Below are 13180 nucleotides of genomic sequence, written 5' to 3'. Positions count from 1 at the left end.
CCTTCGGCTCAAGTCATGATCCCAGAATCCTGGGATTGAGTCCCGAGTTGGGCTCCCTGCTCTGCAGGGAGTCTGCTTCTCCCTCTGCCTCTCCTCCCACTCCTTTCTCTCTCTCTCAACTAAATAAATAAAATCTTAAAAAAAAAAAATGCCCATGAAACATGCAGGAAAGACACCCTACTCAAAACCAAGAGGTTGTTTTGTTTTCTTGAACTAGTTGCGATTGCTTATTTTCTCCTAATAGTTGAAGAAAAATTAGACTAAGACTCAGTAGTCTATTGTCTTCTAAGGCTCGAACAGCTTTGTAGAAATCTCTGATATTCTGGTTTACTTGGGGTAGTTTTTCAGAGGATAGGGACGGAGTGTTAGCAGTGACTTGCTACTCCCTGAGAACAGCCCAGGGAACTGTCATTATATAACCTGCTAAGGCTGTTCAACAATAGTAAAATATCCTAATTCCCCTGAGGTATTCAAGTTACAGTAAGGGGCACCTGGGCAGCTCAGTCAGTTAAGTGTTGGACTCTTAGTTTCAGCTGGGGTCATGAACTTGGGATGCTGGGGTCAAGCCCCACGTGGGGCTCTGCCCTCAGCATGGGGTTTGCTTGGGGTTCTCTGTCTCCCTCTGCCACTCCTCCTGCTCATGCACGCTTGCTCTGTCTCTTTCTCTCTAAAAATAGATTTTAAAAAATCTTTAAAAAAAATAATCTGTGTCCTTATCTATAGAGAACAGCGAGAATAATTTTAGGACCGGTTCTACATGATTTGGAACATTTTGCACTGACCGTCTTAAGCATAAACTGTTCATACTCAAGTAGAGATGACTTGAATTCCTTTCTCTTTTAAAAATAGTGGAAGCTCATCCAGACGAAAGGTTTTACAATTCCTTCTGTAATTTTAACTGTTGGAGCTACAATTTTTAAATTGGTCTTGGAAACTTGACAGTCCTTTCTTCTTACTGAGATCTGTGTAAGGATGATGGAGTGTGTAGGAGCAGGCAGTGAACAAATGGAATTTTACTTGTGCCTACTTGGAAGCAAAAGAAGTGCTTTTTGCTCCTCAAATATTTTTTGAAACAATAAATAATAAATCCCAAATCTAGCAATCATTGCCTTTAGTTCTTCCCTCAAATGGAGCAAAGTCCTAGATCCTTCCTATCCCAGTCTGCGGGGTGGACCTTAATAATCTCTCTATGGCCTGCTTTGAATTTCTAGACTATAAAAAGTGCGACATTCTTCAGGGGTGCCTGGGTGGCTCAGTCATTAAGCATCTGCCTTTGGCTCAGGCCACGATCCCAGGGTCCTGGGATCGAGCCCCATGTTGGGCTCCCTGCTCCACGGGAAGCCTGCTTCTCCCTCTCCCACTTCCCCTGCTTGTGTTCCCTCTCTCGCTGTGTCTCTCCCTGTCAAATAAGCAAGTAAAATCTTTTTTAAAAAAAAGTGTGACATTTTTCAGATTTGCACAGTGGACCAAAATGAATTTTATTCTCTGTGGAGATGTAGACATGAGGTTCTGTCCTGAAAAGGTGTCCTAGGTTTTGAGATTCAGACTTGGTAGAAACTGATGGCATTTTAGATGCTCAAGCAAGATCACATTCTTGTGGGAAACATGTTTGGAACCTTTTGTTTCAAAGTGGGATCAGAGAACCCTCTTTCGTAGGTATGTCTGAAAGCAATGTATGTCAAAAGCATACTTGCAGAAGAGGATTAACCATTTTCACAAAGCCTGAGATATTTTGTTCTTTTTCTTGAGTAAATATGACAAAGAAGTTTCCTAAGTCTTCTGGGCCTTAATAACCTCACTGGAAAAAGGAGATGGGTGGCCGGAGACTCGAACTCTTATAAGTAACTTGTGTAGTTTTGGGCGGTGACCTTCTTTCCTCACCTAGGAAATTCTCCTTCCAACGCTGAGCTTGAAGATTTAGGGCTTTGCCTTATTAAAGGAAGCAACCACAGTGTCTTATAACCCTGTCTAACCAGAATATCCTCTGAAGCTGTGTGTTGCTTTACAACTTTGGAGAGTTCTTAGAAATGTGTGATGGAAAGAAGTTCCAGGAAAAGTGTGGAGGGCAGGCATTAAAGTTCATCTTCCGTTAGGATCTGGACAGTACGGCTGTGTTACCATTAGGGCATTGGACTAGGTAGGACTAAACCTGTAAAGGACACAGCATCTCTGCTTGTGAGCACAAAGCTGAGCACACCACTTAGCAGCTTTTACTGAGCACTACTATTTACCTGGCACTTGGTAGGGGTGGATGAGGTAGGAGCCCCTGTACTCAGTGTCCCATAATTTTAGTCACTTGATTAAACTTCAAATGTTTTTAACACGTCATGGCACGCTGTATCATTGTTAAAAATTCTTTAGAGTGCCTGAGAATATGCATTGGGTTGCATATAACTTCAACCTCAGTTTTGTATATTTTTCAAAAGAAGACTCAGATTAGGGAAGTTGGATCATGTCTAGATCAAGTAGCTGGGAAATGCTTCAGGAAGCTGGTGTGAAGCCAGAATATATCATGCGTCAAGTTTATTGAGTGTTTCACCTTAGTGGAAATTTTGGACTGGGGGTTCTCTCATCTTTATATTCCACCCCTGTGCCTTGCTCATTTTAGGGTCTTGGAATCAATTCTCTTCCTTCTAGTTCCTTCCTTGGGGTATCTGTCTCTGGTAGCCATTGTTTAAGTCCCCAATATGGGAAGATAACCACTTCGCTATGCTCTGCTGGCTAAAAGCTGATCACAAATGTTATAAGCTGGTTCAATACACATTTGAATTGAATTACATATTCAGGACTGAAGATTTCCAGGGCTCCTTAAAGAAATTTTGAGTCACCCAGAATCATAATGTGTGTACCAGTCAGAATGGCTAAAATTAACAAGTCAGGAAACGACAGAAGTTGGCAGGGATGCGGAGAAAGGGGAACCCTCCTACACTGTTGGTGGGAATGCAAGCTGGTGCAGCCGCTCTGGAAAGCAGTATGGAGGTTCCTTAAAAAGTTGAAAATAGAGCTACCCTATGACCCAGCAATTGCACTACTGGGTATTTACCCCAAAGATACAAATGTAGGGATCCAAAGGGGTACGTGCGCCCCGAAGTTTATAGCAGCAATGTCCACAATAGCGAAACTGTGGAAAGAGCCAAGATGTCCATCGACAGATGAATGGATAAAGAAGGAGTGGTATATATACACAATGGAATATTATGCGGCCATCAAAAGGAATGAGATCTTGCCATTTGCAACGACGTGGATGGAACTGGAGGGTGTTATGCTGAGCGAAATAAGTCAATCAGAGAAAGACATGTATCATATGACCTCACTGATATGAGGAATTCTTAATCTCAGGAAACAAACTGAGGGTTGCTGGAGTGGTGGGGGGGGTGGGAGGGACGGGGTGGCTGGGTGATAGACATTAGGGAGGGTATGTGCTATGGTGAGCGCTGTGAATTGTGCAAGACTGCTGAATCACAGATCTGTACCTCTGAAACGAATAATGCAATATATGTTAAGAAAAAGAAAAGAAGAAGATAGCAGGAGGGGGAGAATGAAGGGGAGTAAATCGGAGGGGGAGACGAACCATGAGAGACGATGGACTCTGAAAAACAAACAGGGCTCTAGAGGGGAGGGGGTAGGGGGATGGGTTAGCCTGGTGATGGGTATTAAAGAGGGCACGTTCTGCGTGGAGCACTGGGTTTTATGCACAATGAATCATGGAACACTACATCAAAGACTAATGATGTAATGTGTGGTGATTAACATAACAATAAAAAATTTAAAGTAAAAGAAATCATAATGTGTGTATAAAATGCTAAACTCTAGTATGGTACTATGAATTGATGCTTTATACCATATTTTAACCTGCTTTTCCTTAAAGGAACATGTTTTAAATACTACTATTTCATCAAATAGAGATTCCTAGTCCTGGTGTTTGTGATTCTTGCTGACCCATCCTCCATTGGAGGGAGTATATCCCTACCTATCTAAGCATCCTGCAATTATGTCACACTTTGAGTTGTTTAACTATAATAAAAACTTGCTGAGGGACTTCCTGTGTCATGCTTTGTATCTGCCCATAGAACAGACTGGCACAAAGCAGCCCCTCAAATATTTGTCGAACAAGTGAATGAGTTTGAATACCAAGGAGATGGTGGCTTTGGTGTCTGTGCGTGTGAAGGAGCAAGTAGAGTAGCGGAAATTAAGTGACCAGGCAAACTCCTTAATGAATGAGGTAGGTCTTCAGGCTGTTTTCACATTGGATTTTATGGGCGTTCTTTGGAAAATGCACTCCTTAAGTTTCCTTCCATCGCTAAGAGTTTTACTCAAAACCTTCTCTACCAATGCTTGTTCTGCTCCTTACACCTCTGAATAAGCCCTCTCATGTGATTTCCCTAGAATGTTAGCACTTTAAAGTACCATCTTTTAGGGCGCCTGGGTGGCTCAGTTGGTTAAGCGACTGCCTTCGGCTCAGGTCATGATCCTGGAGTCCCGGGATCGGGTCCCGCATCGGGCTCCCTGCTCGGCGGGGAGTCTGCTTCTCCCTCTGACCCTCTTCCCTCTCATGCTCTCTCTCTCATTCTCTCTCTCAAATAAATAAATAAAATCTTTAAAAAAAAAAAAGTACCATCTTTTAGCCAGCGTCCGCTAATGTTACAAAAGGCATTTTGTGAGTTGCTTATAGTTCTGGAAGCTGCTCTTTACAATGTCCTCGTGCCTCTTAGGGTTGGAGGCAGCAAGTAAAGGTGAACTTCAGAGGAAATCACAGTTAGTCAAGCTGCCTTAACATAAAAGTGGTTATGAGGGCCCTTGGGTTTGATGATGACAAGCACCTGTCCTGGTTCGCTCTGATTTAGCAGCGGCGGGGCCTGGGGCAATGAGCAGCGGCTGCAGAGCTGAGGGATCTGGGCTCCAGCCCTGGCTGTGCCAGTGACCCAGGGAGTATCCGCGTGCCATCCCTTGCCCTCGCAGGACCCGTTTCCTAATTTGTAAGAAGGAGATAATGTCTGTCGTTCAGGGGGATGATGAGGACCACACAGTAACAGGGGAGAGTGCTTAAGTCGTGCTGAAGTGGATGATTTTATCAGTTCCGTGATGGCTTTTTAAATGGTAGGGTGATTATCCATGCCAGGGGTTCTTATCAGAAATTGCTACTTAGTCAACATTGAATAATGCAGAAAAAGTAGCAGTCAACTTCTGTGCTCCAGGATTGCCTTCTGCTGTGATTCAGACATTCTCACACTCCGAACCTTAGCATATGCTTTGACCATAGGTCATGAAGGCAGGAAGGTGAGGCTGAAGTGGATGTGGTGGGGAGGGCAGTAGCCAGATAGGTGGTCCCAAGGGCCAGGTCAGAAGGGAAGGAAGGTGTAAGCAGGCAAATCAAACTACCCACATAGATACTTTAGAGCCCTCGTATTCACGATTCCTCATAAGAGATGATTTGTTTGTCACATATTCTTATGGAGCACGTAGCCTGTGCAGGATAGTGAGCCGGAAACGTTGAGGACACAAATTTGCCTTCTAGGAGTTTACTATTAAATGAAGCAGTATAGGAGGTGCCAGGAGAGAGAGCACATTTTGAGTGGGAGCAAACAGGGAACACAGGGAAGGAAGTGATTGTTGAGTTGAGCCATCAAGATGCGCAGAATTCTATCAGCTGTGGCCAGTATGTTGGAAACTGCCATTTAAAGCTTTGTATGTGTGTGTTAATTCAAACATGTAGTCAAATCTTCCCTTTGGATGGGGTGAAGTCATAGTTAGAGAGCTTCTCAGCAGCTCTCCTGGACTGGTGGGTTCTTGTGGGGCTTGTGCAGGGAGTTGGGGGTTGAGGCCTAGGAACCGAGTGCTGTTAAGATTTCTGGTTCCTCCTGGGTCGGTTGATTGAGGTGGGAGGAAGTAGCAGCCAAAAAGGAAGGTGGCAGTGAGAGTGGCTCCTTTAGAAAGTGACTCCTGCACTCCTACTTAAAAGTTGGGGAGGGTAGGACAATCATGTGGATTCATACTAGGAGTTTTATATTGTTTTCAAGCTTTAATGTGTCTGAAGTTACTATAAAATGAAGTGTCCTGTCAGAAATAGGAGACCATCTTTAGACTAAAATTAGAACAAGAAACTAGAAATCATGTGGTGTCTTGGGGATGAAGTGTGAGGAACAGTGGAAATGGAGGACTAGGTGAGGAAATGTGGGCATGCCAGTCACCTTCTGAGAAAACTCAAGAAAAGCATAATTTGCAAAATATCTTCATTTACGGGATGATGCTGAGCTCACTTCATGAAGGTAATTTTTCAGCACAGGGCTGTGTGTTCTCTGTCTTCAGGGAACCATGATAAATGTGGGGGGGCATGTAGATGAATCAAGAGTCCTTTCCCGTACAGAACCCCATCTTGTAGAGGGAGATGTGACTGAGCTTCTGTGATGAATGATGTAATAGAAAGGTGAACAAAGTGCTGAGGAAATTAGGTATATCCTCACTTGGAGATGCACAGAATTTTGCTTGAGAAGATGTCACACACAGAAGGTGGAAGAATGGCTTTCCAGGCAGAGAGAAAGTGGAGTGCAGAAGCTCTCGAACCCAAAATGTTGTGGTGTGGTGCTGGAATATAGCGCTCTCTGGAAGAAGTGACTGGAATGCAGGCTGCTTGTAGGGCAGGAGTAGGAAAGTCTGCTTGAGCTTTGTTCTGGAAGAAATGAGGACCCATCACAGGTTTTGCGAGGGAGAATAACATCTGCAGGACTGTGTGTTTGAAAGAGAATAACATCTGCAGGACTGTGGTAGTGAGGAGAACGAGTGGAGGAGGGGTGCCTTGAGGCTATTTGAGGGCGGTTGCAAGAGTCCAGGGGAGAGGGGCGCCTGGGTGGCTCAGTCGTTAAGCGTCTGCCTTCGGCTCAGGTCATGATCATGATCCCAGGGTCCTGGGATCGAGCCCCGCGTCGGGCTCCCTGCTCGGCGGGAAGCCTGCTTCTCCCTCTCCCACTCCCCCTGCGTGTGTTCCCTCTCTCGCTGTGTCTCTCTCTGTCCAATAAAAAAGAAGAGTCCAGGGGAGAGACAGCGAAGACCTGGGATCTTGAGGTGGGGGTGCAGAGGAGGTGGTTCCAGAGCTTGGTACTTCTCCTAAACTCGAAATCTCTCTTTCAAAGTTCACATCAGATTGAGTTTATTAAGAAAAAGAAGATGCTTTTGACAAACACAAATCTTCATCGACCCTTATTGATACTGTTGGTCCAGGATGAGGTTTCCCTGTTTCGAGGAATGGAGCCATACCGGAAGTTGAGAGTGGTAGGAAGGGGGGATGGGGTAAGGGTAGCGAGATGTGTGGAGACACCTGCTTCTCTGGCCCAGTTTGGTTATAGCCAAGCCTGTTCTGGTGCTCTTCCACATCTCCCCTTTCTCTTCTGCTGGTTCCTTTTCTTCCTCATCTACAAAAAGAGACATTTTCCTAAGTTCTTCCATACTGGTTTTTTTTTTCCCCCTATCCTATCCACACATTTCTAGCCCTAATGTTTCTACTTTTCACTTGTGCAAATGACTTCAAACCTGTTTGCTCTGTAAAGTGGGACAAATTACCTGCCTCATATTGTCATGAGACTTACGTGAGACAGTTCGTAAGAAACACGGCCTAAGGGCTTGAAACAAACTAAGCACTTGGTAAATAAGCATCTAGCATGTTTTTATATGCTTATGGAATTCTGCCATATTTTATATTGATGTAGAGTTAAACCCTTCTTTCTTGAGTTCTTTAAGGGTTCTGGTATTCTTTTTAGATCTTAAGCATTTAGCATTGTACTTGCTCCAGTAAGTTCAAAATTTGGTCTTCCTTCCTTTTGTTTGCCACGATGATATTTTGGACTCATCAGTAGGGCACGGGACTGGCCTTTCTTAGGGATGGACGGATGCTTGGAACCAGGGGTGTCGTTTATGAAATTGCTGATTGGAACTCGTGGCTGCGGAAGAAAAGAGCATACTGACATTCCTGCCCCATGTGACCATATCCCTGCTACACACATATCTTGTGTTCATTAGAGGAATAATGTAACAAACTGGAAACCAAATTGATTTTATAGTTATCATAATTAAAGTTCAGGATTGAAGAAGGAAAAGGAATTCCTTGTTATGAGAAAGGAATGTTGTCATGAAAATTGACGGCTAAGAGTTGGCTGATGTGACAGGTGAGCGCCTGCTGTTGAGACTCTGGGCAGAGGAAATGCACTCAGGAAATGGGGAGGCCATGTTCTCTATAGAAAAGCAAAGCTGAATTGTGGAAATTTATAAACTAGGTTTGTGTTGGAATAGAGTGTGGGCTTGAAAACTTCTCACTTGATGGCTCCTTTGTTTTGTTCTTTTGGATGCCTGTTGACCAGGAAAGTTAGTCTCACAAAGGCCAAGAAATATGTGAAGGAGGAATCTCAGAGTTTGGCATCTATAAAATAGGGTTTGCATTGGATGAGAAGCTTTAATTCCCTTTAGGAGTGGGAAAACACATGTCCTTGTAGATTATTTGTTAAACCTCAGAATTTCCAGGAAGGTCCGAGCTGAGCCACTGGGCCAATTCTACAAGCTTGTTAAGGAAAGTTGTTGCAAGTGGACCGTGCTCGAATTGATTTGAGACTGTCTAAATTCTACGGCATCATGTCTATGAACTACGGCTGTTCTCATTCTATGTAGTAATTTTAACCCATACTGCATTTTTTTTTTTTGCTAGCAATGACATATTGTAATAACGCAAAGGCAAATCTTTCTATGCCTGATGTTTTCAATACCCCTGTCTTTCAGGGTCCAATGTTGAATTGCATGAGTTTTTTTTTTCTAGTTGTTGTCTCAGGTGTTTATTTGATGAATCCTGCCCTTAGGAGTAATGTGACACTCTCCTCTATTTTTAGCTATCGTGGATGATGAAAGGCTCTCTGCAGAAGAGATGGATGAGAGGAGACGGCAGAACATCGCTTATGAATATCTGTGCCACCTAGAGGAAGCCAAAAGGTAAGATCCCAACACAGTCTACTTGCGCACCTTCTCTTAGATGCTCTTTGGGGTCCTATGCTTTTAACAACTCATTTGCAGTCTTGTTGGTAGCAGTGTAGCAGGAGAAGAACCACCTGTTTTTTCTGGTAAATGGTCAGGCGAATTGAGAGAAATTTGCTGCCACAACCAGGGTCAAGGCACTAGGGAAGCAGCTAGTCCTTCTTCCTCAGATTCTCCCAGGAAATCTCTGGCCAAAGAGCAGATTTTTTTCAAATTCCTCATCTCACTGGTTTGGATGTGGGAGAGCAGCAAAGACAGTGATTCAGCAATTCTATACGTTACGCAGGGCTCAACCCAATAAGTATACTTTAATCATGTTCACCCAGAGCGTCCTCAGATATTTTTCTCACCCCCACCCCAATAATTATAAATGCCCTATAGGATGGTATCATTTGGGACTGAAGTCCATCGGTCACTAGGTTAGAGAGTAGGTTTATGACTGCAATCTCCATTTTAACCCATGGGTGTGTGACCACTTTAGGATATGTTGTCTCTAAAATCATATTGACTCTTGAAGACTTTTTAGATTATAAGTAAATGTTGGTTTCTCTGAGGAGAAAGTGAAGATAAACTAATTTGTACTTAGGACTCTGTGTCAGAGGAATCGGAAGGACTTTGTCCTGTGCTGGGTGAATACTGCTACAGTGCTCATATGCCATGAGTTACATTCTCATTTAGTGCTTCCTGCTGTGATTGAACAACAGTATTGTTCCATGGACAGATTATATGTTCCAGCTTTCTTAAGTATATAGAAAATATTTAGGTAATGGTCATTGGTATTAATTATCTCTAATCACTGATAAATAGCTATCTACAGAGCTAGAAGAATGAAGTTTTTTTTAAATTATGTTCAGTTAGCCAACGTAGAGCAGTACATCATTAGTTGTTTTGTTTTTGTTTTTTCTTTTTATTAACATATAATGTATTATTTGTTTCAGGGGTACAGGTCTATGATTCATCAGTCTTACACAGCACACTTACACTTACCATAGCACATACCTTCCCCAGTGTACATCATTAGTTTTTGATGTAGTGTTCAACAATTCATTAGTTGCAAAGAATGAGGTTTTAAATCAGTGTTGTGTAGAAGAACATTCAGGGACACATGAGCTAATTTGGCCTCAAAATTGCATGAAAGGGGATTTCTCTGGGTTTTTTAATATTTTACCAGTATCTTATAGATCTAAGCTCTGAAGACTACTTTTAGAGGTTATTAAGTATGTGAAGCTGACAGGCTGCAGGTCACTGAAGACCCAATATTGGTAAGGTTATGAAAAAATGCTTTTAGTCAAGTTGTTGATAACAAAGATAAGGAGAGTGATTCATAAACATTCAAAATAAACATGCTTTCAGAGAAAATGTTGAGGGAGAGTTACTGGAAATTTTCTTCTTAAACACACTTTGTGTTCTAAGTTTTTGCCTCTTGTTTTTTCTAAGTGAGAAGCAGTGTCACACAGAGGAGATGTGTGACTGGGTGTCAGTGGACTGGATTTCCTGGTCCCAACATTACCACTTAGGAGCTCTGTGACCTTGGGCAGGTCATCTAACCTGTGGGAAATTCAGTTTTGTCTCCACTCTAATGGGATGATAAATATGTTAGTGCAGTAAGGAGTTATCATTGTGTCATAAAATAAAAATGCTTAAATTAAAAAATCTGTTAGTGTCGCCTGCCCTACATCCTGGGGCTTCCCCCCCCCAAAAAATCAACTAAAATCAAAAAGGCGTAAGTGTTCTACAAACTCGAGTACCAGTCAGGTATATGGTGATAAGCCTAGTTTTCTCCTGAATGTTTCAAATGTATCAATACAGCTTGGAAGCTTGTCATATTCTTTAACATTTTCAAAATTTTGTGGTTGAATTTTGTTTTAGAAAAGTCCACAATTGGTCCAGGTTCTTTGCAGAAAGTTTAAGAATAGTTTTTTTTTTTTAAGATTTTTATTTATTTATTTGTCAGAGAGAGAGAGAGAGAGAGCGCGCGCGCACAAGTAGGGGGAGCAGTAGAGGCAGAGGGAGAAGCAGGCTCCTCACTGAGCAAGGAGCCCGAGGTGGGACTTGATCCCAGGACCCTGGGATCATGACCTGAGCCGAAGGCAGACGCTTAACAACGGAGCCACCCAGGCATCCCAAGAATAGTTTTATTGAAAGAAAACACTATAAAATACACAACTTTTCCTATAAGATGGTTTTATAATTTTTTTTTACAAGAAGAGATCAGATGTAATATGTATTTATGAATCTTATTAATATCTGGACTTTTTTGTGACTTGCAGGGAACCTGATTCTTGGTCATGGAGTCTGTAAAAAATTATGTGGTCATTAATACATATGTGCATTATGTGAACTATGTATGTGAACTGTGATTTTAGAAAGCATAATGTATAGAACTCTGATGGTCCTGAACTCAAGAAATGGGTGGATTAGTCTCTGTTCAAAAATTTGAGAGGGTTTGGCACATGATTGTTTTACAATGCTCATACCTTCGGAATTTGTCATAGTGGATTTATTATAGTGGGTGCATGTGCATGTGTTAATGTAAGGGTGGTTGGCTGTTTCTTGTTTCTTAATTCAGTTGAACCGACTTTAGTGTATTTTAACTAAAAATGTGTGGGTTCTTTCTTTGTACCTCTCTTTTTTCATTCCAGAGGTGAGAGCTGGAAGGATATGTTTGTATGTCCTGTAACTCAGAATTTGTAAAAACTCAAAATTGTAATAGTCCATTATATATTTAATTTTGCTTTTATTAATTTCAAAATTCTATGATAATTATTAAACCATTTAAAAGTTACTTCATTCAGAGGAAATACCAGTACTAACACAAAAAGGACGATGGACTACTATGAACAATTATAAGCCAACAAATATGTTTAAGATAACCTAGATGAAGTGGACAAATTCCTAGAAAGATATAAACCATCAAACTGACTCAGAAAGAAATAAAAAGTGTGAATAGACTTATAACAAGCAAAAAGATTGAGTTAGTAATCAAAATATTGCCCCATTTTTCCAAAAAATATTAGAGGAGGGAACACTTCCAACCTCATTCTACGAAGACCAGTCAGTATTGCTTTGATACCACAGCCAGACAAAGGTAGCTCAAAAGAAAATGATAGACCAATATCCCTATGAATACAAATACAAAAATCCTCAACAAAATAGTAGTAAACCAAGGCCAGTAACATATGTAAAGCATTATATGCCACTAAGTGGGATTTATCCTAAAAATGAAAGTTTAGTTTAACTCAAAAATCAGTCAAGACAATTCAGTGAAGAAAAAACTGTCTTTTCTACAAATAATCCTGACACAACTGGTAATACACATAAAAATTAATTTGGATCCCTATCTCATGCATAATCTAATCTAAATGTGAGAACCACAACTACAAAACTCCTAAAGGAAAACAGGAGCAAATCTTTGTGATTTTGGGTTAAGCAATGGGTTCTGAGACTTGACACCAAAAGCACAAGCAAAAAAGAAAATAGATAAATTAGCATCATAAAAATTAAGTCTTTTTTTTGATTCAAAGGATATCATCAAAAAAGTGAAAAGTCAACCCACAAAATGGGAAAAAATATTTGCGAATCATATATCTGATAAAAGATTTGTATCCAGAGTAGATAAAGAACTCTTATAACTCAACATAAAAAGTAAAAACCTAATTTTGAAGTGGACAAGGGTTCTAAATAGACATTTCACCAAATAAGATACAAATGTACAATTAGAACAGGGCAGGGTGATCATCAAGACAGTATGGTACTGGCACAAAAACAGACACATAGATCAATGGAACAGAATAGAGAGCCCAGAAATTGACCCTCAACTCTATGGTCAACTTATCTTTGACAAAGCAGGAAAGAATATCCAATGGAAAAAAGACAGTCTCTTCAACAAATGGTGTTGGGAAAATTGGACAGCCACATGCAGAAGAATGAAACTGGACCATTTCCTTACACCACACACAAAAATAGACTCCAAATGGTTGAAAGACCTAAACGTGAGACAGGAGTCCATCCAAATCCTAAAGGAGAACACAGGTAGCAACCTCTTCGACCTCAGCCGCAGCAACTTCTTCCTAGAAACATCGCCAAAGGCACGGGAAGCCAGGGCCAAAATGAACTATTGGGATTTCATCAAGATAAAAAGCTTTTGCACAGCAAAAGAAACAGTCCACAA

General features: G+C 41.5%; 1 protein-coding gene across 3 annotated transcripts in view; it reads left to right on the top strand.

Moving 5' to 3' along the window:
* The window catches only part of IQGAP2 (IQ motif containing GTPase activating protein 2), a 286558-nt gene that overhangs the window by 37571 nt on the left and 235807 nt on the right, over positions 1-13180 (top strand). For all 3 annotated transcript variants that reach the window (XM_025892589.2, XM_073905308.1, XM_025892591.2), the window contains exon 2: positions 8868-8967. In XM_025892589.2, the coding sequence (XP_025748374.2) occupies positions 8868-8967 (100 nt within the window). The remainder of the gene's footprint in view (positions 1-8867; positions 8968-13180) is intronic.

The sequence above is a fragment of the Callorhinus ursinus genome, unplaced genomic scaffold, assembly GCF_003265705.2.
Source record: "Callorhinus ursinus isolate GAN/ISIS: 27379988/994484 unplaced genomic scaffold, GSC_fseal_2.0 scaffold23, whole genome shotgun sequence".
Classification (NCBI taxonomy): Eukaryota; Metazoa; Chordata; class Mammalia; order Carnivora; family Otariidae; genus Callorhinus; species Callorhinus ursinus.
Note: the sequence above shows the minus strand (reverse complement) of the source record. Positions and strands in the feature narration are given on the sequence as shown.